We start from the raw sequence: 27,128 nt of genomic DNA on the forward strand, positions 1-27,128 counted from the left end.
TTGCTGATGATGATGACATTTTGAATGATGACTATGCTTTTCATCGTGCTTTGAATTTCATTAACGCACACATAAAGTTTTACTATTAGAAAGTTCTCTTTTTTTTCACTTTCTTCCGTCACCCCTCTCGCTCTTATTTTATAATTTCGTTATGTTATGCAACAATACGAATTCATACCGTGTTTGAGTTTGATAGCGATCGTGACCCATTAAATGTATATTTCATATATGTACATATGTACACCACATGCATGCATTCATTCATTCATTCATTCGTTCATTCGTTCATACACTTATAGAGAAAAAGTATTTCACCAAAAACTGTTTTGCGGTATTGACGAGTGTTAGAGCAAAAATAAATCGATTTAAGGATAACGTTTATGTAGTTCTGGTGTGTAAACACGCATTCAAGAGAGAATTCTTCGAGTTTAGGGTAACCATAAACTTCTTTAATGCGTATAACGAAAACACAACCTGCATGCTTAATATACTTTAAGGGGTCAGAGCATACAAAGGGCATGAGATGGTGTTTTTAAAAGGTATCAAGGAAAGTAAGCGAAAGAAATAATTTAAGGGCCATTGAAGTTTTCAAATAAACTTGCTTATATAGGGAGATGAGCAATCATTAATAGCATTTTAGGATATGAACGGAACATACGAAACAACTACGGCCAAGTTATATCCTCAGCTATAAAAAAACCTCTTTTATAATACGTCTTTAAATTTCGATAAAAAAAAAAAAAAAAAAAAAAAAAACAGTAATCAACTTATATATAAAATTATGAGGGAGAAACTTCTTGGTATTTTTCTTTATAGAGAGCTAAATGAGATGATAATAACGTTATCAAGCATCACAATGGCACGTTTTGAGGGCGACATTGCATAAATAATTACAAAACAAAACATCTTGACATTTCTTGATTCTATAAAAAGGAATTGTTTTTCGACAATTATTCAAAGGTTCTTTAAAATTCGTTTTTATTTACTATAACATCACTTCGGCCAAGACGATAAAGTTTCCAGACTTATGAAAACATTTATGATATTCACGAAGAAGATGCTTTGTCAAAATACCCAAGAAGCATATAACTGCTTTGTATCGGTTCTGGGAGTTTCGAACTAAAAAGTGCGCTCAGCTCTGGCAGACCGATCTTTAATAATGCCGATGAAACAACATTCTCTGTCTGTTTGCATTGAACTAACTATAAAAACCAAAAAGCGAAGTGAATTCAAATTGAAAAATTGCATGGTCTAATTTCCATGGTCCGCGGGGCCGCATCAAAGCGAAAGGTAATCAGGTGATCAAAAATATATTCTGCACAATAGGCGGCAAGATGGTGGCTAAGACTGCAAAAAGGGATTGGATTGGACCTTTCCAGTGCCCTGTTTCTACTTGACCGGTTATTTATTCGATTCTGCACTGCCAGCTGCTAGTGCCGTTGAAGCGCGAAATTTAAGTAAAATCTGTGAAATTGACGGAGCTTTGGGTTACCGTTTGCTGCTGTGTTTGCTGAAGTTCGTCAACGCTGTAAAGCTGAGTGCAGAAGAGTGACGCTATAAAGCTGATATGTAAGAATCACTTCACTTCAGTTCAGTTTATCGACCTCAGAGATTCTACAGGGATGGGAGGTTTTTTCCAGAAAATTGGATATTGGTAATCCATTAAAGTTGAAATTATTTAATTAAATAAAATTCATTTAAAATAGAAGAAAAATGTGCTTAAATTTTGTTGAAAAAATTCGAGAAATTTCGATCTGATTTATTTAACATATAGAGCAATTTATAACTATGTCTCGGGCATAAACTTACAAGGAAGTTCCCTTGAATTCACTTGAATTTCGATAGTTAAGACGGAATTAGGAGAATGATTGATATTTTTTGATGTAAAAATTACAACCAATGGAATTTGATTTAAAACTAAATTATGTCTATCATTTATTCTCATTAACGGACTCTTTAAAGTCCATTAAAGCAACATTGCTTAATACGCGCGATTTACCTATGTCGTACTTAAATTGACTTAACCTTAAATATGTCATTATTGAGTCGAAAATTAATTTGTTGTGAACAATTATCGGTTGCCAAGCTTATGCATGTTTGCGATGGCTTAGGGGTTCACTTGCAATTTGGTCCTGTATCGGTTGTGGGTGTGGCTCTATGCTAGTTATGTACATGCTTTTTTTTTTTTATTCTTTTTTTTCCTCCTTATTTGTTTTATTGTACTTATACTAAGTTTTATTATTAATTAATTTTAAGATTTACTTAAGAGTCAATTGAACTCGACTGCCATTTCGTTTTAGTTGAATTTCTTGTATAAGTGGAATAAATAAATAAATAAATAAAATAAATTAAATAAAAAACATTTCAAACGCTTTGGGTGGGAGGAAAACGGGTTCGAAATGCTACCACGGACTATTTAGCGATAACTGTATAGTTAGCATAACTGAGAATTGATCGCAAATGTCGTTATCCGTTTCTCGATGACCTCTGGGGATGGTCGAATTTCTTCACGTTCAATACTTTTTCTTTAAATCCGAATTCGTATGAACTTACGGGTGCATCTCAATTTTTCCATTCATCTTTCTTTTACTTGTTGTGCCTGCATTAATAATCATTGTCCGTCCAAACAGCGCTGTCATTGCTTTCCTCACCAATTACTCTACTTTCGTTTTCCCACTAACGGTGTTTGCATTCTCTGCCCATGCAACAATCACACTTTCCGTTTATGTGATTGTTCGTTTTGCCATGCGCTGTCTGCCCATTTCCCCGACTGAATGAATGCTTCGCATTAAAATTAATGAAGCTGGATAAAGGGCGCGTTCACATTCGAAGAAAAACGCTTCTTCACGGACGCCATTAGAAATTTTGTAAAAAAAAAAAGATGAAAATTAGTAACAAACGCTAGGTAATCTTTAAAAGAAAATACTTTTCATCATTTCCTTCAAATAACGTCGATCTTTTACAAAAAAAGAAAAAAAAAAAAAAACCCGATAAGGGTATATAAGTGTATTGCTATACCTATATTCTTAGTCGACTATTATAGGTCGAATTTGACCAAGTAACCGGAAAGATCAGCTAAGTTAAAACTTCAATACACGAATGACCTTAATCAGCCATAAAACCCACCAAAAAATCTGAAAATATTTAACCCCCGCCCTTAGCTAAACGGTGTTGATATCTAAGATTAGACTCACGCGAAAAATAAAATTTTCGTTTCTGGCAACAGAGATCCATGTTGTAATCACATAAAATACCGCAAGCTCGACTTTTGGTCGTCTGTGTGCTAACTTCCGTTCACATCTCTCCCAGTGGTAGGGGTTGACGTAAAAACCGGAAGCTTGTCGTATTCGTAGATCCAAGTTGGAATTTTTTATTACAGCAGTGCAGACGTAGAGTGAAAGTAATCGCATTCGGTTCGCTAACCGCTTGCTTGGTACGTGCGTACCTTATCAGCCATTTAATTGAGTTTATCTACTTAGATTGTGTGTCCACTTCAGCCATAGGTAGTGATTTTCTGTATTATAGTGCTTTGATAACGCATTTAATTTTCTCTTTTGAAATTAACTTATATTACTTTGCATACAATTCATAAAATTCTCGACATGAATTCGTCGGGAATGCAAAACTATTTAATTATAGAAAACAGAATTTCACTCTAACTGAAGTACTTCAACAAACACTCAAAGTTTATAATAGAATATGTCTTAACTCTTAAGCATTACTTTTATTAGCAGATGAAATTCCGACATCATTTCTCTCTTTCTTAACAAGCAAACGAAGAACGCATTCTATTAAAGATGCAATAGCAACAAAAGTAGAACAAAGAAGAGAAAAAAATAGGAAATATAAAATGAGTAAGCGAGAGATTGAGCGAGAAAGAGAGAAGAAATATATTTTAAAGTCATCTTGTGCACCAGAAGTACTTTCGAAATTTATCCGCAACACAAAATCCGAATAGTTGAAAACACCTTACACACGCATATCCACACAAAAAAGCCCTTATATCCATAAACATTTATACACATGCCCGAATACATACATATATGCATGCTTGAGTGTTTACATGTGAATATAGTACAGTTCAGTTTTTCTCATCATGTCGTAAATGTCTTCTATCATCTTATTAAAAGTCGTTTTTAACACAAGAATATGTCAAGACTTGCAATGTTGCAATATAACAGCGTGGTACGGCACAAATTGCGTTGCTTCTCGAGCCGCCGTCGCACCCTTCATTCCTTCTACATTACTTGCTTCTCTTCTCCCCCACTTTTTTTTCTTCGCCCTTTATGCCCCAAACCTTACGATGGCAGACTAACTGGCACGGATATGCTACAATTGTACGTATGTAAAAGTCTAATTTTAAGCTTTTTCTTTTTTGTGAAATTTTTAAAAAAAAATAAAACTTCCTACAGGTCTTACAGGTTTATTAAAGTTTTTGTAAAAACTTATAAAGTTGAGTAGTTAATGGTACTTAAAATGAGATAGTTTTGCTAACGCATTACGCTAAAGGGAGTATAAGTGCATTCAAGCCTAAAATTTGCTTTTTGAACTGTGCCATTCATGTTAATCTACTTCAAAATCCATTTTAACGGAATCGTCTTAGCAATCGTATGTATCAGGCTAAACCAAAAAATGTCTGTCCTTCGCTAGGTCAAAATTGTACTTGTGTGTTACCTATTGAGGCTAATAGTAGAGCATCGCTTAGGATTACCTTGTAAAGTGACCGCTACCTCTTATTTTACTTTTTCATACACAGCGGCGGGCACGATCCGCTTTTCATAACACCTTAGCTCTAGACTGTACTTCCCACATATGCTGTAAGCATGCTGCTCGAGTGTTAGCAATTTAAAAGGTTTGATTACTAAACCATACTCTCTACAACCGTTCTTCGCTCTGAGATTCTTTTTTTGCACTTTTTCTTCGCTCTTCGTCACTCAAGAGGCACAAGTCATGATGCCTCGAGCTTGCTTCCAAACATTTTTTGCTGTCAGACTATTATTGAGCATATCTTTGTTTATTACTGAATTGATTACAATGTTTCCTCAACTTTCTGCCCTTTTTAAACCGTGCGGCCGAGCAGAGAAAGAATCTCGATTTACAACTCAATGGTCGTGGATTCAAATCTGAAGTGCGGTAGAGGTTTCAATAAAGACGATAACCATCGGTGCTAGTGCTTTAAGATTTTTGGTCTATGAGAGCAAAGCCACGATGCTCTTCAACCACCAAATCCAATTAATGTAAGCTTGATCCTTATTCTCTGCCTTCGTTACTCTCCCATAGTCTCTTTACTAGTTCATCCTCTTCGAATATTCTTTTCCGCTTTTTTTTTTCTTACTTCTTTTCTGTTTGCTTACGTTTTTGGTTTAGGAGGCGAACAAGAGTTAGTGCTCAGTCGCCAGATTTTTTCGCCGTATGTTTAACCTCTCTGTTGCTGATCACTCCATCCTGCCTGCCTTCCTATTCATCGTCTTAGCTAAGGGTTTTCTCTATTATTCATATCTCATCACACTGGAAATCCAAATCAAATTCAGAGTTCTCCAGCATACGTTCGTGGTTTTATCTCTAATCTCAACAGATGAACAACAGAGCTCGTGAAGTCGGGCAAACTCAAAAATTATCGAGCGAGGACGTGCGAAAACGATAAGAAATTGGGTGAAATGACAATTCACCCTCTTCTTAGCTTAAAGCTTATTGCTACGGACGGCCGACAGTATCCATTTCTTCCTTAACTTTTATCTCTATACTATCTCTCGATTCTATAATATTTACTATAGCATTTACTACATAAGTTTACATGACATAGGGAATTCGCAGCCACTTTTTTATGTTGACAGTGATTTAAGGAATGGCCTCTTTTTCTGTGGGCACGACAGTAGTCACAGGCAGGAAGGTAAGGAAAAAGGCAGGAAGGTAAGGAAAAAGGGAAGGTAAGTAGTATTTGTATATGTTAGACTTGACTTACTAGATTGCTGGGAGCTGGCTTCGATTTTGTTGGCCTCAGGAATGCGTGGAAATTGAAAAGATCTTATTATGAACGCAAGTCAAGATATAGGGATTAATATGAAAACCTTCAAAAAAGCTTTTAAAATATCGGCAGCATTGAGCCTGGATATCCTATTTGGTGAAACAACAGGGTATCTGAACTTTGTACATAAACCGAGTATGAATGTCCCTCATTGTTCTACATATATGAAGACAAGCCTGACGTTTATGTTTTTTCTATATACACACACATTATGTTGAAATTGCTAAAACATTTTCTGTTGACTTACATGTATATAAATAAAAAAAAAAAATTTTTTTTTGTCCATATGTGAGAAGAAGGAATGAGCTACATATATATATATATATATATATACCTGTATATGTCAACAAATAGAAAAATGTGTGCAGACTACATAGATGTGTACCTGTAAGACACGCATACCTAGTGCATGCAAATTCACATAGAATTTGTGTTAAAGGAATCCCTTGCAGTTGTTTCTTGTATATTTGCTTTTGTTGGCATTTGCTAATAAATTCCTTGTTTTCTGTATTTTAAAGATTTTTTTTTTTCACATTTTGTTGTTTTTGTTATTAACGTAAGCACGCGAATGTGTCTTTTCAAATTTTTTTCACATTACACCCGTTTGCCATAACAAATTCAGTCATTGTTCCAATTTTTTTTTTTTTTTTTTAGTTGTCTTTTGGCTGAACACCGTTATTCTTGTCGGTTTTGAGTACAACAATTGTCTACGGGCTGTATGCATGGGGTGCTTGATGTGTGGGAGAGGTTGTAGGTTCACGACTAATGTTCATATACGCGTTTAGAGTTATGCTCACGGGGGGTACGTAAAAAAGAAAAGAAAAAAGAATTTGCTGAGCTCGTCTGAGTTTTAATTCACAACAAAATGCTTAGGTTCATATATGCAATCAAGCGTGTAACCTTTTCAAAGGATTTGAATGTAAGTTTTAACTACAGCTGCCAGCCTTCCCGAACATCTACATCTACGTCTACGAAATTGCAGCAACCGAAGCACTAAACGATTTATCAAAGTTAAAGCATTGCTGGAGTTTTGAGGGGGGTTGTCTTACAGTTCATATATGTCTTCTTTTCTCGTCCCTTCCTTCCTAAGAGAGATTCCCTGAATACCTCTTATAATTCAAGATCGTATATTTCAAAATGTAATGAATTACTGTCGTTTGTTTTCTTGTGTTGTATTCCGTTGTATTCGAATTGTAATTGTTGCTAGTGCCAGCTGTTGCAGTTGTTGTACATTTTTCTTTTCTTTTTTTCCACAACACATGAGCATATTAAATTTGTTAGTTGCTTGACATCATTTAAAACTCCACACTATATGCATTTTAATAGCTTGTCCGTTCGTCTGAATTTTGGAAATTACGTTTAGAAAATGAAAACAATTCCAAACCAAGAGTAAAGTTGACTTTAGATTCGTTCCTTTAATTCGCCTTGCGTTATATTTGAAAAACACGTAAATCGATCTGACGATTCGCTTATGTATTGTGCAAAAGACTGCATAGTCGAGTAGATAGAAGTTGCGATTACCAAGTCAGTGGTCGTGGTCCCAAAACTCTCTCAGTGTCATCGGCCATACGTGAAGTCGTAGCTATAGTTAGTGCTCAGTTGCTAATGGCATAGCCCACATCCACATAAAAGCGGCCACCTATCTCTCTTTCCCTACTCCTTTCCGACCGTTTCCGCAAAATGTATTAGGGAATAACTCCTGAATGGCTGATCGTATTAACACGTAAGAAATTTGTACAACATTGTTTAAACTATTATTACAAATGTGGCAAAGGTGCAACTAATAGACTTGCGACAGATGTCCTATGTTTTGGATATGTTCCCAAACTAATTACAAAAATGTACGAAGAGTGAACGAAAGGTCACCAATATTCCGGACGTAACGTTTGTAGTTAGAAGTTCAGATTTTAATAGTCACGCCTGGGTGATATAAGGTCATTGGCACAAGAAAATTTCACTAATTTAAAGCTTGCAAAAGCCAGAGGACAGTTTTAATTGTTAGTCTGGAAGAATAACTAAAAACCAATTTTATCAGATGTTATTGTCTCTCCCGATGTGGTATTGTCCGAGCACTCGGGACACTGGCTACTTCTAAACGCTTGTAAACAGCGACTTTCCGCGACAAGGGATAAGACATCAGCAGGGTCAGGTATGCTAAAATTGTGCATCTATGTCAAACAAGAACAAAACTTGCAGACAAAAGCACTAACCGATGTATTCATGGAACTCTGATTTAGAAGATGTAGCTACGGGTAGAGTATAATATAGTTGGCATAACGTCGCAACACTACACGAACAGAGTGACTTGGTCTTGGCGATTTTAAGTAACAATAAGGACTTTTTCTGAAAGCTATTTCTGAAGAGGCCACCACCACCAGCCTGCCTCAAAATACCGACAAATCTTTCTTGGCAGAGGCAAATGGTCGGTCATTCCACCGATCTGAACTATTGCGAGATATGGCGGGCAAAATCGAAAAATACGTTGCGTAGAAATTGCATTAAGTTCTCTAGGCGCCGTTTCCTTGAAAAAGAAACCTCACTAGTCTTCCAAATATATGCTGTTTACGCTATACTTTGGCTATACTATACTATAACGATAAATGGCGCGTTTTATGTTCCGTTGCAATCAAGTTGCAACAAATTCACCCCTATATAGCGTGATTCGTTTGCAATGCTGCCGTTGCAGCATTCATTTAGAAAGCAAGTAAGCGAAGGGCATCAAGAGATTCGGTTGACGCTAAAAATAATTCCTTTGTCGTTTATTTACATTTTCTTTTTTTCCAACATTGTATTTTTATGTTAGGTTTTTTAGCTGCTCTCACACGCTAACTACTATTACTGTTGCTGTTGCTTGCTTGTCTTTGCGAATTACATATGCACACATTCTTAACAGCGTTGTTGCCATTGTTAAGTTGCATATATAGCGTACACGTACGAACGTACGTGCATATATAACGCTGTAGGATATGTATGCAAATTATTGTTGTCAGAGTATATTGTTGAGCATTTTACAGTTATACGGTAATTGCTGTACATATGTATTCTGACGAGTTCCATCAACGCGCCACATCATCATCATCATCATTATCATCTGCATTATCATTGTCTACGTTGCCTGTTTAGTACCACATGACGGTATGACTGCTAAAGCTGTCGTTTCAACTAATTGACTGACTAACTGACTGACTGACTGACTGACTAACTGACTGTCTCGCCGGCAGACTGGTTGGCTGTTGATGAATGTTTGGTGCTTCTCCGTTACCTACATACACATATATATATATATATACATATGTTTATGCGTATGTAAGTATTTTGTTATGAAACATATATCGTGCAGAAATTTTTATTTGAGTGAACAAATACTACAAAGCACACATGCAAATTCATAAAGAGAAAAAGAAAAATTGAGAAAAGTAACACACCGAAAAGCTTTAATATAAGCATAAGCGAAAAAATTATATCAAAGCGAACACGCATATGTATATATATATATATATATATATACATATACACAAATGTAGGTGAAGGGCGTTCATTCAAGTTACGTGTCGTATTTGGGGCCACAATCAACTACGTTACTGACATAACGACCGCCAGCCTCACCACCACTATCGTCATCATCATCACAACCATCACCACCACCATCACCACCATCACCACCATCACCATTACTATCACCATCGCCGACTTTGCTACCATCAGTTTCCATATATCGTCAGAATTTTAGCATTTCAGTTGTGCAACTATCCAGCCAGCCAACCTGTCAACCATGTCCTTTTTCTTTAATCTTGCACGCACACGCTCATACGCTCGTGTATGTCGTTGGCGTGCGTTATTGAATTTTTGTTGCTGTAAAAGAAAAAACAAAGCATATACGTTTGCACGTCTGTACGTTGTTTGGTGTAATTGAAACCAACAATAACAACAGTTTAGTTCAGTTTATGGTAACTTCATGTGTGTATTTTTGTTTTAAGCATTTGTGTATATCATCTTTTTCTGCCAGTTACAAGTGCGTACATTACGCTGAATTGTATTTTTATATACTATTTGTTGGTATATAAGCTCCGGTGCTTTTTATACCATCGCCATCATTAATGGCAGCAATGCCAGTCGTAGCTATAATGGAGGAGTGCTCGTCCAACTGTTTTCACTTCTCCTTCTCCTGCGTTATGCTCAAAAATGTTAAAAAGAAATCCTTGTACACAATTTTTCAAGTTTTATTAGTTTTATGCCAAGGACGAGAACAAGGGAAACAAAAACAACGCATATGTATCTGTACGTGCGTATATATAAAATATAAAATGAAAAGAATATATTGTAACGCGAACGATCTCTCTGGAGTATCAGACGTGGCATGCTTACCCCGTAATGTACAAGCACACAAAAACGCGCAAATGTATTCACAAACAAGCGCCATAACGACCAAAACTTATTTTGGTGTTCCGACTACAGAAAAAGAAAAAACGAGAGAGAGAGAGAGAGAGAGAGAGATGGAAAGATTGTAATAAAAATAGGAACATAAACATTTATAAACCTGACCAATGTGCAGCAAATATTGCATAATTAATTCGCCCAAAATGCAGTGAAATTTTCCCTTTTCGGTTAAACGTCTTACAGATGAATCGATGACTACATGTAAACAAACGCAAAAGGAAGCTAACGAAAAGCATTTAATTAGTTTCATGTCAATCAACATGCAATGAACGTTCGAGATGGAATATCAATAAGAGAAAAACAAATTTATTATCGGTTTCACTATACAATATATAGATTTTTGATCAGCGTCCGATTATACTATGACTGTTGATTTGCAGCTATTCGATTTCTCAAGACAAACAAAGCTGAAATGAGAAGCAGGTCGTGGACCCATAAAAATATATGGCTCAAATCAAGAAATCAAATTTGGAACAGTCTTGGCACACACAGTAGTTACGCAATAAGTCAAAATATATGAACATTTTAAAATATTTTCGTCGGCAACCATGATAACCACCATTTGTGTTCAAAGCAAAATGTGAAGAGGAAAGCGGTCTAGAAGACTTATTGACGTATAGACAAACATAGATTTTCTTAAACTGGCGGGTAGCGGGTGTTGCCTTTGCTAACGACAAACGCGCGATCTCACTGATGAATGTCGGAGGGAGAAAAGCATTATGTGATTTTAAAGTTCGTTATGAATAACGTTTTATTTACACACAATATACACCAGAACGGTTGCCAAGATTGGTAGTGCATGGGTGAATGCAAAAGACAATTGGTAACTTGAGATTAGTACCGATTATATAAAGTGACGATTCCTAACGGCTACGAGAAGTACACAATTCTCATACGCTACTTTTAAAGTTCGTACAAGTGGTCCAATGCAGAAACTCGTGCCAAAATATATCTAAATTTGAGTTTTGGATTTAATTTATTAATTAATAATAATAATTATTATAACAATTTGATTATAGAACCATAATCATTAACATATTTAAATTTAATCAAGACATTTTAAAAATTATTATCGGCAGAGTGAAAAAATTGATAGACAGGCAACGTTTTCTGTGTTGTATTAGAAGCGCATACCGCTTCACAAATTGGGAACATTTTTATGCTGATTTTTTACAAATATGTTCAATGCGATCAAGAATACGTTTACCTTATGGCGTCCCTCATGCTTACCTTTAATATTACCTAAGCCGGAATATATCTACATCTACTGTATGCACTTTGGGCTCGGAAAACAAACGAATCAACTTAATTTCTTAACCAATGGAAAAGTTTACTCATGCTCTTGCAAACGCCTTGAAGCATTAACGGTCAAATGCCTACAAAGTTGCCTTAGAATCACCCAAAATATTTCGACCTTAAAACCTTTGCGCTTATATTACGAGGCGTAATCAGTTGTGTCTCTATTTAATGCATCCCTCTGCACGTAGTTAATGTTTTTAAAAAATTTCCTTCAAATTTACCATAAAAAAGAAAATTTCAAAGTCTCCATACATTTAGAGCTATTGCGGAGTCTAATGTAAATATATTAGATTTCTAAAGCGAAACGATTCTTATAAAAGTAAAAAAAATATATATATATATATATCTATCTATATATAAACGTACGTAAGCAAAATGTGCGATCGCTAGTATTGAGTTCGCGTACAAAATTTGATGAGATCGGTAGATGGGATGATCATATCCGCATTAAAGAAATTTCGATCCTTTCGAGCCATCATTTTGTGTCCTTAAGACGACGCGATGATGAGTTGCTTAAATTAATTGTACGGGTATGACTTGACTCTTTACAATGTTTGGAGTTGACGGTATGTAACATAACGGTGAATTCTGTCAAACCATTAAATATCATAAGGACTGTATTCTATCGTTTGAGTTTATTATCAAAAGTCAACTATTGTATGGTATATAAAATAACTTTTGTTTGAAAATGTCCTGAACATCACTTTTTCCGTACCGGTCTACGCTTTTATTCAATTCTTTGTCTCTGGAATTCGCTTATTATAAAAAGTGAAATAGAGGACTAGAGTTCACCCCAGCTATAATGGGCGCGGTGGTCGATTACTCCCCATAAACGAAAAGAGTGTGTTTTTTTGCCATAATTCAAACGGGTTGCTATCATATTTGACATTCCGTAGGAACAATCATAATAAAACTTTCAAAATCAAATTTTTTGTCTTTTTATAAAAATAATTTTTTAAGTAACAAAAAACATAAAGCAAGGCTTGCGAGTTATTGCATCTTTGTGATGGTGCTGAGAATATGACTGCTGCTGTATTTATCGCCTGGAATGGATGTGCTAAGCTCATAATAATTTTTATAGGCCTTTGTGTTTCAAAAAAGTTGTCTGACTTATTGTCTGACTATAATGAAGCGGACGTAGATAATGAAAAAATCTTTTCCTTTCAGATTGATTAATTTGACTGCTCCATATAATCCTACTTAAAAAATAATCACTTATGTACACCATAACAAGAGACAATCAAAGGCAAAAACAAGAGAGGGAGAGAGAGAGAGAGAGAGAGAAGGAGAGAGAAGAATAAAGTATCTGAGAACAGTAAAGCATTTATTTATAAATGAAGAAAATGCAGGAAAACAAAGTGAAGTTAAACGGATTTAAAGCCGTGGATTTAATTGCAATTTGGCTTAACAATTAACAGCTGGAAAGCGTAAGACTATTGTATACGTACGCATTATACGTGTGTGTGTAAATGTAGGCAGATATCTTCCATACCATTTTAGTTGACTGAAGCATTACTTTTAGTTTAAATCTTATTAATCCAGAGTACGTAGTGCAGGCTCTTCCTAGTGGCACTCATTTACAGTCCCTAAGTACAACTATACTAACTTGAATGCCAACAAACAAAAGACAGACGAACGGACAGACAAATAGACAGACAGACAGTATAACAAGCAATAGAACATTAAAAAAATTGTGCAAAACATTGGTATGTATGTCACCAATGGGACTTATACTGCATAGTGGAATCATAAGAACAAGAACAAAACAAAAGGAATAAGAAGAAGGAAAGAAAAATCTTTCTACTTTAGTAAGAAGACAAATTGCTTAACGCTTAGAAGCAGCAGCAATTAAAAGATATCTTTTGTATTTTCACATTTCTCCTCATACCTACGACAACATCAATTCGTAAAGAAGAAGGACGAGTAGAATACATGAAGCTATGGTATGCTGTAATGCATCCAATAGTAACCATCAGTCTTTCAACGTGTACATGAACACTTGTTCGCATATATATAGAAACTGCTACACCCACTAACATATGTTTGAATCTTCTTCTTCGTTCATCGCTCGCACGTTTGAGTTGAACATCATTTATCTCATTGTGTCTTTTTGTCTGTTTCTAATTTCATTTTTTCTAAATTTGTTGAATTGTTTTTATTATTGCTTTATCTTTACGTCTTTATATTACTCTATTTATGCCCCCTCCCTTGCGCATCCATATTTACAGTCAGTTTTATTACAATATTTTAAGCAACTATAGTAACAACGTTAGTTTTAATATACTCTGCTGCTGCTGCTGCTGCTGCTGCTGCCGCTAGTGCTGCCGGGAAACATCTGGTTGCTTCTGTTCTGATGGTTTCGCAAAATCTGTACGAACGTTTAAAACGAAAATATCAACCAAAGGAGAAAGTAGCTGTGGTTATATGCAACTTTTCTCTAAACATTACATTGTAGCATTTTCGTGCGATGCAACAAAATCCGATATTCTGCTCCTAACCGCATGTACAGAGAAATCTAACAATTAACGAAGATATGGTCAGTCAATGCAGTCAGTCTCCTATCTCTCTCTCTCTCTCTCTCTTTCTCGCTTATTTCTTTAATTCCCTTTATTTCACCCTTCACAGCTGAGCAGTATACCCAAAGTACATAATTTGTAAAAGTCAACATTTTTCATTCCTCCGTCACATTTTCAAAAACAATTCAATTAATTTATGTACATAGTTGTGCGGTCTGTCTATCTTAAAGTTTCACTTGACAAGTTTGTGTTTAACATAAACGTTTCCAGTAATGGGGAGAAAAAATCGAAAGAAAAACTAATGATTGTCGCTGCTTGATTCTTTTAGTAAATTCTTTTCAACTTCACCACTGATATTACGCAATAAATATTGAAAACATTTTTTCTTTAAAAATGTATCGTGAATTTATTGAAATAAACACAACACCAATAAAATGAGTTTTCCCGGAAGTGATGATAGCTTAATGTCAATCAAGATTCCTTTAAAGCTGTCTTACAGATACTTTGCCTTGAGTTTTTTCTGTAAATTTTCTTATGTAATATCAAGCGATTTTAATTTGTTATGAAAATTCTTGCCTTTGTTACGATCAATATTTTTATTTTATTTCAATTTTAAAGTGAAAGATGTTTTGCTTTCGCCTCGCACCTCTAGGTGCACTAGAAAATTAATTAACAACTATAAGGACTTAAGTACTAAATGTATAAATAAGTCTTTACCGGTTTTTCGAAGAGAGGACTTGCATCACTTTCTTTGTAGGCAATCGCCGAACTTAAAATAATTTCTCCGCGTTCAAGCTTTACGCCTCATTATATGTTTCGCTGAAGTGTACACAAAATAGCTTTCAACCGAATCAAGTTCCGTTTCATGAAGACGCCAAAGGAAGAGTGCCTTACTTTCGAAGGAAGGACAGACAGAAATCCAGACATCATAAGGTCAGAGCAATCAATTATTCGCCGTACAAATAATATCTGTAAATTTAAATTGCTTGGCGTTCATTTTTTCCGAAATTTTGACTTTACATAGCTTAGATAATGGCCCTTGTTCGTGACGCGTTCAGCGTGCAACAAAGTGGCATAAATGTTATTTACGGCACGGCTTGTTATTCCGTTTTAGGCGGAATCGAACTGGTAAAAAAGCATCTTAAGCGACGGAAACTACTAAATTGATTTGTGATGGAAATGCACTAAGCCTTGAAACAGTCAGAGCTTGGTTTGCGAATACAAAATACAAAAAGTCTTCAAAACGATGAAAATTTCATCTGTCTCCAATAAAAGCAACCCGGGGAATGATCATCAACTTCAATAAGTACCTGAATGAGCCAATGACTGTTACGCCTCCAAATCAGGAAGTTACTGCCCCAAAGGCACCCTTAAGTTATTCGATAGCACGCAGACCCCACGGAAGGTGGTGGTGAACATTTCTATTATTATAAAGCTTTGCAACGCATATTTGTTTTTCATTAAATTTCAATTTTTAGTTACATATGAATTATGCCAAAATATTTACATAATTTCTTTGATACCTATTGCATGTGATTGTGATGCCTAATGAGCTTAGCGTTCTTATTAAGCGGATTAGTGTACAATGTGTTATCGTCTGCATCAGCATAGAGAACGGAGGTGGGCAGTTACAACCATACTTACAGCCAATACGCATGCACTTTGCGAATTGATTATCCAGCAAGAAGCAGATCTAGCATGAACCAGAAAACATTAGCAGCTTTGTTTTTATCAAACTGTGTTACTTTTAATTGCCTTGCTTAGCTAGCTAAGCACCTTGCCTAAGGTGGTTTAAGTAGATAAGTATCTAACTTGGAAATAGCAGTTCTCAACGGACTTTAACGAACCCTGACAACTTTTGTTTACCATATTGCTTCTACGATCACGTGAATCTTTCCAAAAAAAAAAAATGATTTGTGGGATAAGAATATATTTTCACAACAACTAAGAATTGAAATGCAATATCGAATGTTCAAAGCAATTTTTACAAGTCTTTCATATCGAATTTAGCACTACACCCTATTTTATGGCATAATTTTGTGCGAACGTATTCGAAACCAAGTCTCATCGTTTATCATACCAATCAACCCAGAAGGTCGGGGTTCATATTGTTAAGCACATCCCAAACCCAGTTTATTCCAACTTATTGATTTTCCCAAATAATAAATACCCTAGAGGGGGAAAACCCAAGTGAACATTCGCGGCCCGCTATTTAGCTGCCGGCTGATTAGTGGAAAAGTAGGTTAATGGATTAAAAATGAAGCCCGAACTTAGGTAATACTAATATGCTTGCAAAAATGTATGTAAACCGACTATTTGTGGAAGGCAGCGTCAGTCGGATAAAAACATTGGAGTCGAAAAAGAAAATTAGAGTCGGGAGCATTGCCAAACTAAAATGTACATAGTCCTACCCTTAAACAAATTGATTGTAAATAAAGGAGGCGGCTTGTAGTAAAAACGTGCCAGTGTAGTTCTCTTAAAGAGAAGATCCACGATCTAGTAATACGAACCGTATCCGCGAAAAGCAAATTTCGTAACAATATATTTTTATATATAAATATATTTGAATCAAAATTTTCGAGATACTTTTGTCAAATTTTCCCCAAACACATGTTTTAGCGAGGATACGAACCGAAGCTGTCCGATCAACAAAGACTTTTCAATCTTCGATATTGATGATGAGATGCGAATATTTTTGAATCCGTTGTTTTATGAAATCGTTCCTATTAAGAATAAGATCTTCATCGCAACAAGGTGTAATCTTCGACAGTTGGTGTCGAAAATAAGAAGAAATAAGAATAAAGCTTTTCGACTTTTTGCACTCATAATACCTTATAACGAAGAGGTGCATAGCATTTCATATTCGCCCTTGCCAAACTATAATATTTTAATTTGTTTTAAATTAGTTTTATGACGGACATAAGTTCTAATTACGATGATTTGTAATGGAAACCGTTAAAGTTAAGAATTGCAAACTACATAACTATATATGCATGTTTACATTCCTCAGGTCATTATATTTAACATGCGAGCATTTTAAGAAAGAAAGAGTTGGGAAAGTGGAAAAATTTGGAATTTTTTTAAATCTCTTGGTGTTGAGATTGCAGCAAATTTTACTTATTAGCATTATGGAGGGGTTTCTCTTTTTGGTTTTGATTGCTGTAATCACAATTTATGAATAATTTCTTCCTTGATTCAATTTTTTTTTTTTTTTTTTTTTTTTTGTTCGCAAAGTTTCTCATATGTACATAAGTTCCCATCCGGCAAAGTAATTTTTATAACGATAAAGACAATAAGTGGGAAGAGATTCGGTTCAAACCCCAAATTAAACAAGAAAACCGTTATAATCAATAATTAATGCACCATCCCAGTACAGCGCCATGAGTATAAATAGAGCCTGTATTCTTAAATTAGTTCATTAGTTGAAAGTTACTTTCCATACTTTCGTAAGTCAGTTCGTTTGAAAGTTTGGAAAAAAATAGAAGAACTATGCAGTCTTGGTTTCTCTTGCTGATTATTGGGCAAACCGTAACAATAATTCTTGGCGTTAAACCTATGGTTCAAAGATATAATGACACAATAGGTCCAGAAACTCAGAGGATAGAAAAAGAGTGCCTTAAAGAGGAATCTATTCCGGGAAACTTTGATCTACCTCACTACAGTGTGACTGAGCACTTCCTCGGACAAATTCAACATGCTACTGTTATTCCAAAAAATGCGAAATGTTTTTTCCGCTGCTGGTATAAAAAATATGGAATTTTAAAGAGCAACTTTGTTACATCTGTCGGACCAATCCCGGAGCTCAGGCGACATATGCTCGAATGTAATCATGTAGCGAGAGAATGGGCTCACTCGCATTCTAATGGCGACGAATGCGAGTTTGCTTGGTCTTTCTATAATTGCGTACACCAGACAGTGATGAAGTGTATAACTTAGGTTTTTTAAAAATAATCAATCGCCCGAAAATGAATCGTAAGAAAACTTTTACAAGTGACGTAAAAGTTTTCAGGAATTTTGCTTGTTTTTGGTTGGCCGAGGCGATGATTAGATTTTTAAAAACATTTTAGACACCATAACTAGAACCCAGCTACCTATGATAATGTAAAACGGAATTTAGCGGAACATATTGAACGAAAATATAATGATAAGCAAATGCCAAAAATGTTTGTTGTTCTCCACAATCGTGTCACAAAAACAGAGTAGGCAAGGATTTCAAATTCTGGCGTTTCATACATTATTCAAAAAGGTCGTAGCATAGCCTATATAGGTTATGAACAAAAGTCTGTATATATGGAAAGGAGTTGATATTATTTTAGTGTAACTAAAAAAACATTGGCAGCCGGTAAGTAATGAAAAGGGAAAAATTACGATTTTCGTTTATCCGTTGATTTCGTTGGTGTTAAGAACAGCACTGCGCTCTTGTCTATGGCTATGAAATTTTTCAAAAACATGAAAATTACCGACCAATACTGTGGCACTACTGTGGAACTTTGCCGAATATTTGTGTGATACATCGGTCAATAGCAAAAACTTTAGGGAAAAAGCTTTCTGTTTACAAATCTTTACTGAGAAAAGACGAAAACGAGCCACTTTTAAAGAAATTGAGCAATTGATTTTCCTATCTTCTGGTAACGACCAAAAGTGGTAGAAGAAAAGTCGGACAATTAAGAGAAAGCCTCTAGAATTTATCAATAGGAAAGGCTTCGTCTCCTTTTTTCTTCTTTAATGATACTTGGATACATCCGCCATAAAGCTCTTGCTGCATTTAAATACTTTTCTGCTTCGATCTTCCCGGAATTCGGATTCAAGAGAGATTTGTGAAGATCCTTACTTTCAGTCTAACGTAAGCAATGAATAGAAATTTTTAGGCATTTCAAGCTTGAAAAGTTACTTAACATTTAAACTTATCCGGGTTCGCCTAATTTAACAATGGATTTTTAGGCTTTTGATGGCGGGAAATCTAACCACATGCTAAACTTAGAACAGATGGCAAATGGTATGCCTCTCCAAGAAAGATTTCGTTTGCTCTCCAAATTTTCATCTAAAAAAATTCTATCCAATGAGAATCATCGTTTCATTTACAACCTCCTACCACTCAACCCCTCTCCTTACTACTTTAAATTTAAAACTTTTGCTGACAAATTTAATAATTTCAACATTTTAAGAACTGATGTACACGGCTTATTCCAAATTCCCTTTGGTTCTCATTATTTTCGGTCATTAATTAAATCCTTAGTAGTGAGAAAATCCATCTGCAGAAGCGCATCAATGCTACTCCAACGTCGTTAATACGAAATGGACGCATTTTTCACTCATCTATACTAATGGATCGAAGATCGATGTTGTAGCTGTTTTTGGCTCCCAAATATTAATACGAAATATATTTATAGCAGAACGTTTTGCGATCCTCGAACCCATCTGCTTAGCGAGCGCTCAACTTGAAAAGAAATTCCTTAAAGTGTTAGGCAGTAAATCTGTCTTAACCGCTTTGAAATCGTTTCCCTCATGCGAAACTCACCCTTATGTATTAGAAGTCAGATCTTTTTTATATAGTCTCAAATCTGAGACATTTTGTTTTCATTTTCTCTGGATATTTAGTCGCATGGGCATTCTTGGCAACACCACTGCAGATAATATTGCATCTACCAGACCACCACATTTTAATGATCATCCTCCGATTTCGGCTGATTTGAGGGCGATCGACAAGAAACACTCAGTTGTTTGTTAGCAACAGCGATGGGATAATTCACCCTATGGTCGTCACTTATAATCTCTATTTCCGTAAATAAATGACGCTACTTGGCAGACGTGACATTATTTACTCTATTAATGAGCTAATGTTTAATCACACGACACGTAATGATCATGTACATGTGAAGCCTCACAATCTCCTGATTATATTCAGTTTGTTTGAATGTTGCCATTTCTACTCGCCATTCCACATTTCGAAAATCGTTTTCACAATCGCAGCATTTTTGACACAACTTACTCCGCAATCTTCTCTTTCTTTAAAACTCGTCAACAAGTTACATAAATTTCCACAGTCAAATTATCGACCCTCTCCATTTCACACGCATTTTAGCTTCGTGCTTTTTAGTTCTTTCATATGACACTTCATACACGTGCACTGCATTGCTTTTTACATTAACGTACCCTACGCTATTCTGTTCTGCGTGGATGACGATTGGTGTGCGCAAATTAATAAAAAACGGGAAAATAAAACATGACGGACGTACAACAGGTAAAATTAACAATGCATTATTTAAATGTAGTTTAATTGCGATATAAAAAGAAACAATAAAATAAACAATTATATAAGAAAACTAACCCTAGTTTTGTTAAGGTCCAAACAAGGAACTTTGCGTCCACATTGGACCAGCAGAATTTATACCACAGACATTACACAACCGGACAGACGAACTTGCTTGAATCGGATCAGAATGTGGAGCTAATCGAAAACTTGTTTCTGGGTATTGCAAAGGCTTTAACAAAATGAATATAAGTCGCATCCTTCGGTAATGGATATAAAAAGTCATTATTTTTAAAAATTTGCTTTAATAATTTCATTCATTCATGCATATTGAATTATATATTTACATCTCTCTCTATCTCTGTCTCTTGATTTTTTACATTACAGTCAGGCTTTTTATAACGAGACTTTTTTGAATAATATTTATGCCCACCGCCTAAGAAGGACGTATATTGTCATTTTGCGAAACCTTTGCAACACCCAGAAAGGAGCGTTGAAAACTTCATATACATTCTTGTCCAGTGTCGAATTCGGAATGCACATCTAAGCATATCCGTATTTTCGTCTGCCCAATTGTGTATTATTTGTGGTAAACTTTCTTCCGTTCGCAAAAAGGCAAAAGCTGTGAACACCTTTGATTTCCGGGTTCTTTACCAGGTGCTCATAAACTACAACGCAGAAGCGATATAAATATCAACTTTTATTTTGGAAAGATAAAAAACATCAACCATGCCCATCCAATATTATAGGGAATGCAAAATTGCTTTTATCGTTTCTCTCTTTAGGACTCTTTTGGATAAAAGTGATGGATGCAAACGATTCAATTACAACCGAGTACAACTTTCTTTCTTGTTTTGTTTGAAAAACTTAGAAGCATCCCTTTTTTCGATATTGGATCGAAAGTTGTGCTAATATTCCACGAATTAATTTCACTTTTTATCTCTTATTGATCCCTTACTAACATAAATTTTTCTTTATTGATAATTACTTTGCAGTGGTAATAAATAATAGAACAATATGAAATTTCTAATGTTTACTACAAGCCGATAGCCTCAGATGGGAATGCTTTACGGTTTTAGTCCTAGAGTTTATTCCCTGGCTAAACTAATAATAAGAATAATTTCTATTATACAATTTTATTCATTAGGAGTTTGACCAGTTTGAGATCGGACTTATGTCGAACTCATTCTATTTGTACTAATTTGCACGGCCGTACGCTTTCTATCTAATGGATGCGTGATGTTCATATAAAGCAATATGATATAAATCATTTTTTACGTTTCTTATAACGCGGTACGAATTAACCGCATTAGAGAAGACTTTACTGTACATTGTTTTATTATATTATTAATAATTTCAAAAATGTAGTTACAGTGCAGTATCAGAAATTGGCGTAAAATGAATAGGCATTCGAGTTGTCTTTTTTAATGAACGCTTAATTATCACATTTGGAATAATTAATTAAAAGAAATATTAGTTTCATTTATTTATTAGTTTATTGTTTTTGCATTAATTTTCCATTTTCTACTTTTCAAACCATACGTTGCTTATTTAGAAATTTTATGCTCATCACCGAAGTATGAGGGGTGTACCGAGCTCAGAACCGCATCCCTACAAATATGCATGTCCTGGATAAGAATCAGACTCTGCATCGAGTTAAGATTGTTCTCTTGTCTATCTGTCCATCTTTGCAATGCTTGCGCTTAATGTATTCCTGATTGCAAACAAGAAGCTATCAGCTCTCTAGCTTTAAGTGTGACAGAACCATTGGAACTTATTCCACGCCGGTTGGTATTTAAAACGGATCTAACCGCCTCTAGTGCAACTACAGTCCTTTATTTTATTCTTTTTGTATAATAACTTCCAATACCATCTGATAAATATATACGACGTTAGTCGAATTTCTTGTTTGAAAATATAATTGACAGACTTGGAGCTTAATTGGAAAAAGTCAGCTTAATTGCAAGACAAGAACAATAGCTTATGCGGCTTCAACTGTTATCAATTCTAATAAGTAAAGCCATAGAAACTACAAAGCTCAGCTCTTTACTGAGTATTGCACACCATTAGCTAAGCATTTTCCCTACCCGGGGTAGGTCAGTCAAAGAGACATTTTCGTATATTTTCGTAAGAGGTAAAGCGCTGCTCAGCAAATACATCTCCCATCGATGAAAACAAGTGGCAATCGGAACGGCTCGAGGGTAGGGAGTAAGGCGTATAAGCTTTCTAATTGAGTGCTTCCAACGTTTAATAGTAGAACAGACACAGAATATCATGTTCCTAACAAAGCGATACAGGCAATGTGCATGTCTGAATCTCTCACGGATTTTTATGCTGGGGATTCTCAAAACAGATCCACTTTTCAGCTCTAAAAAAAATGCTGCCGACGAGTGGCCTTGAGCCCTTATTTGGCACAAAACTCAGCTTTTTCGCTATCGAGAAAAGTATTTTCACGTTACGATATGACTTGGTGGTGCTTATGGTTGCCAAGTTATAAAAACAAAATCATTCCAGAAATGTATATCCTTTAAAGACGGTATTAGGACAATCTGTAGGCAAAATTCTCTTTCATATTTACGTACATGAGAGTAGATATACAATCTCTTTTGGGCAGCATTCAACCTAAGTACAATTTGTCATTCAAATTTCAAAAAAATTCCCTTGCTACTGAAAGAGTAGAAAGTTACTGCTTCCCTATCGATCTTCTATAAATTTAAGAAAAGGAAAGAAATCACTAAGTGTAGCACTCATCTGCGAAAAATATCGCGATACACTTATGGAATTTGTGTCTTATTTGATATGGGAAAAATGTTAAAAACCCTAACAAAGTAATAACAACAAATACCAAGACGAATAATTTCAAACTTGGTCTCATAAGAAGTTGAGAATACTCTCTGCTACATGCGCTTACCTTTCGCATTTTTCGCATTTCGTGCACTTTAAACTACCGTAAGAAGTTATGTGTTTAAGGAAAAAATGTTTTTCGCATTTGCTCAACGCTGGAATTGTAACCAATGAAAAAAAAAGAAAATGTTTTTATTATCGTTCAAATTTTTTTCCTCGCTTAAGCAAAATATTAATAGCATAGGAAGAAAAACTATAACTTACGTGCATGCTTTCTATTTGTTTTTATTCATTTTCTGTATTCCGGTTTTTCTTTTTCTTTGTATATTTTTTATGGATTTTGTTCTTAACAGTTTGGCCGGGTTATGCACCGTTGTGTATATGGATGCGACCCGATTTCGTAAAGTTAAACTTTAGTTAACATTTGCTCAACAACATGACTAGCGGATTCAACATCAAAAACAAAAAAAGAAGGTAAATAAATAACAATAAAAAAAATAAGCAGAACAATAAAGAAAAATAGGAAAAACTTTTCATTCGCCTTGTGGCGAATCTTGTATACCCAACCAACTGCAATTGAACGGACTTTCCAAATATATTTAACTTACCTTTTAGTACAATTGGAAATTGCATGACTTTCATAGACTGTGTAAGGCATTCGAGCTACACAGAATTTCATGTCTGTACTGAATATGACAGCATTTGCTATGTAGTGATCCATATAAGGCGCGGCTTACTAGTGGAACTGCTTGTTGTTAAAACCTGCTGTCCGCCTTTGAACACATTCTCTTGTAGTGGAATTTTTCGGGGTCCAACCCATTCCTACTTTCAAATCGAATGTGCTGGAGCGTCCTTTACACCCGGTATCATGTCAAGTGCTCAGTGCCCGGCCATATATAAAGAAAAGAACTACTTGACGTTGAAAAAATTCAGATTTCTTTTTATTAATGAACATCGTCTGTACACAAAATGCTAACTGTTTTCGTAAACACGGTTGTTGACTCAAGCATAAACTTCTCAAAAACAGAAAAAAAAAAAAAAAATCAATCGAAATCAATTTCAGGTAAAAGGAAAGACTTAAAAAAATATAATTGTATGTCTAGCTTCAATCATGTTCTCTCTGTTGCTCTAGACATTGCGAAAAATTGTTTCCTAACCTTGTTTTCTTACTCCGCAAAAGCAACGCATCAGTTGATCATCAAACTGTGCTGAAATCTCTCTCTAGTGTGGATTATTCTTAAAATTTGCTTCCTTCTAATTACCGCTGACTGACATCAATACATACCAGCGATTCGAAAAGGTTGAAGGTCTGAGAAAATGGATAGATGACTATTTGGGTTCGAAAAAACGGGGCTTCTACCGCAAGACCACTGAAAAGCTACGCGATAAGACGCAGAAGACCATAGATAGTCATGGCAAATATTTCGATTATTAAACTTAGTAAGAAATAAATTCGCATTTTATTAAAAAATAAAGAGAATTTATTTTACTCAACTCTACAAGTACCCTGTTGTTGATTTTTTTGTTCATAGAATAGGAACAATCTGTAGATCGATTCAAAGTTCTATTCGTTTACACCGTCTAAAATAATGCTACAGCTCTCATAACCAAAATATTGAGCATCTGTGAGGACAATGTCTTCCTATCCTAGTAAGGTACTTGATAGTACAGCGTTAGAACCATTGGGAAGATAATAGAAGATCAAAGCAATTTAAAAAAATATTTTGAAAAAGGCTTTAAAGCGAACCTTAGCGTGTCTTATTGTCTCAAGGCAAACCATTTGCAATTAAAAAATTTTTTTTAAATGTACTTAGTATGTAAGCAGCAACAGTACGGTCGTAACGTAGTAACATTAACTTAACGATTAATTCCTTCAATGTTGCCATAAATGCCGGAACGTACTGTAGCACACTTGCCTTTCACACTCATTGCTTGTGTTGGTCGAGAAGGCAGGAAGAAAGTTGACTAAGCTTAAAGAGAAATAAAAATAGTTCATGTTACCCATAACATTATAACACTTTCTTGTATGTAAGAATTGTTGATAAACCATCATAATCAAATTATTTCTCGGTTCCAAAGTTCCTGTTATGTTTTTCTTCTTTTTCCAAAGAAATTGAATTCAATTATTGTCTTTAATCCTTTTTGTATTAGAAAGCAATCAACTTTGCAATCAAATGCTAAGTGAAAATATAAGTAAGAAAATTATATCTGGCTGTTGCCGAATCTTCTATACCTCCCAAATAAAAGAAGAAGAAAAAGCATCGAAAATATTTAATTTTAAAGGCCTATAGTATTAGATAGGCGCGGCTTTCTGCAAAGGCTCTTTTATAGAATATGTTTGAGAATTTGTGGTCGTTGTGTTTCGTGTAGTTTATGAGTAACGAGAAAAGAACAATTTTTTGTAGGCGTTGTTTCATTTGCAATACAAACTTGCTTGCAACGCTCTCCAGTATTTCTGCAAATTTTGAAGCTCATGCCGCGGAGGAACGTTTACAACATACGTCAACCGGACGGGCAGGTGGACAGCTTAAGCTATAATAATCGGTTCAGAATTTGAATGCTGATCAGGAACGTGCATGTTTCGTAGAATATCGGAGGGCTGGGCTCTGCAAACCCTATCCTTCGGTGATGAGCATAATAAGATTTCCTTAAACAACATACAAAATTTCGGCCCTAACTTTTGCATACAACTTAAGCAGAAATTTTTTCCACTCGAGTTTTGAAAAATGGAAATAAAAATTCGTCATTGATGAACTGGGAAACGAAAGCTAAGCAGAATTTCGCCTATCTCTTTTTTCTGTTCATCATCTCAGTCATCTCAAGACCGTATTACCATTTCAATCAGCAAATCGCACTGTTAACCATTTCTGTTTTAAAATACAAAACACGTAGTAAACATACGGCCAGGCGTGCAGGCTACGGTCAGTCCAGCAGTTATATTTGATGTACAATATTAAACCGTAGACAAGGTTATGGCGATGGAGATATCATCTTTGGCTTTATATAATGGACTTGCTAGTCATCTCCTTACTACAGTAATAATGCATATTAGAGCAGAAGGAATTATTGTGACCATTGGCAAAATTTACCCGTCAAGTTGGGGGGTTTCCATATATTCAGGGTTAAAAACCAGTGCCAAGCTTGATTTTTGTATCGTATAAAACGACTTCTTTTATTGCAATCGCAAATAACTTTGAAAGGATATCTATTGTACTTGGCGCGAAAAAGTTCTTTCCAATAATTTATGCGCCTATTTCTGAAAATATGAATTGCCAAAAGAAAAGAAAATTATAGAGGTAAGCGTAGAGCATAAGCAAGCATAAAATACTTTTATTTGAGGCGCCTCCACATTATGTTTAAAGATAGCGTTTCAAAATTTGGCGAACAGAATTCGATTCGAATTCCATCGGTTATATTTCAAAGAGCTTTTCCGATATAGTCAAACACATCTTTCATTGCAAAAAATCTCTCTACTTGGTAGTCGAAAATAATGAAAGCAAATGTTTTAAAATCGAAAGCCTAGTCATTGATCTTAATGTGAAGTGTATTCCCTGTAAACTAGCAGTCACGGCCGCTATAACTGCCTAGAAAGGAATATCTTAAGCAATGGATTTTTTTACTAAATGCATTCGCGGATAATTCAAAGGTTTTTGCATAAAAATTTGTTTCCTTAGACTTACTAAGCAGACAGGGTACCCAGAGAAGCCAGAAGTAATCATAAGACGATACTCGCGGAACGGATGGTATCTCCCGAATT

General features: G+C 35.3%; 1 protein-coding gene across 1 annotated transcript; it reads left to right on the forward strand.

Annotated features, from left to right (window-relative positions):
- Positions 1–17,702: 17,702 nt before the first annotated feature.
- Positions 17,703–18,334, forward strand: LOC119634156. The gene has a single exon (XM_038028118.1). It carries the CDS (start codon positions 17,767–17,769, stop codon positions 18,211–18,213), a length of 447 nt encoding a protein of 148 aa, XP_037884046.1. The 5' UTR covers positions 17,703–17,766; the 3' UTR covers positions 18,214–18,334.
- The last annotated feature ends 8,794 nt before the right edge of the window (positions 18,335–27,128 follow it).

This window comes from Glossina fuscipes, unplaced genomic scaffold (genome assembly GCF_014805625.2).
Source record: "Glossina fuscipes isolate IAEA_lab_2018 unplaced genomic scaffold, Yale_Gfus_2 2, whole genome shotgun sequence".
Classification (NCBI taxonomy): Eukaryota; Metazoa; Arthropoda; class Insecta; order Diptera; family Glossinidae; genus Glossina; species Glossina fuscipes.

Coding starts and splice junctions, on each gene's coding strand:
- LOC119634156 (XM_038028118.1), top strand. CDS start 17,767: ATGCAGTCTTGGTTTCTCTTGCTGATTATTGGGCAAACCGTAACAATA.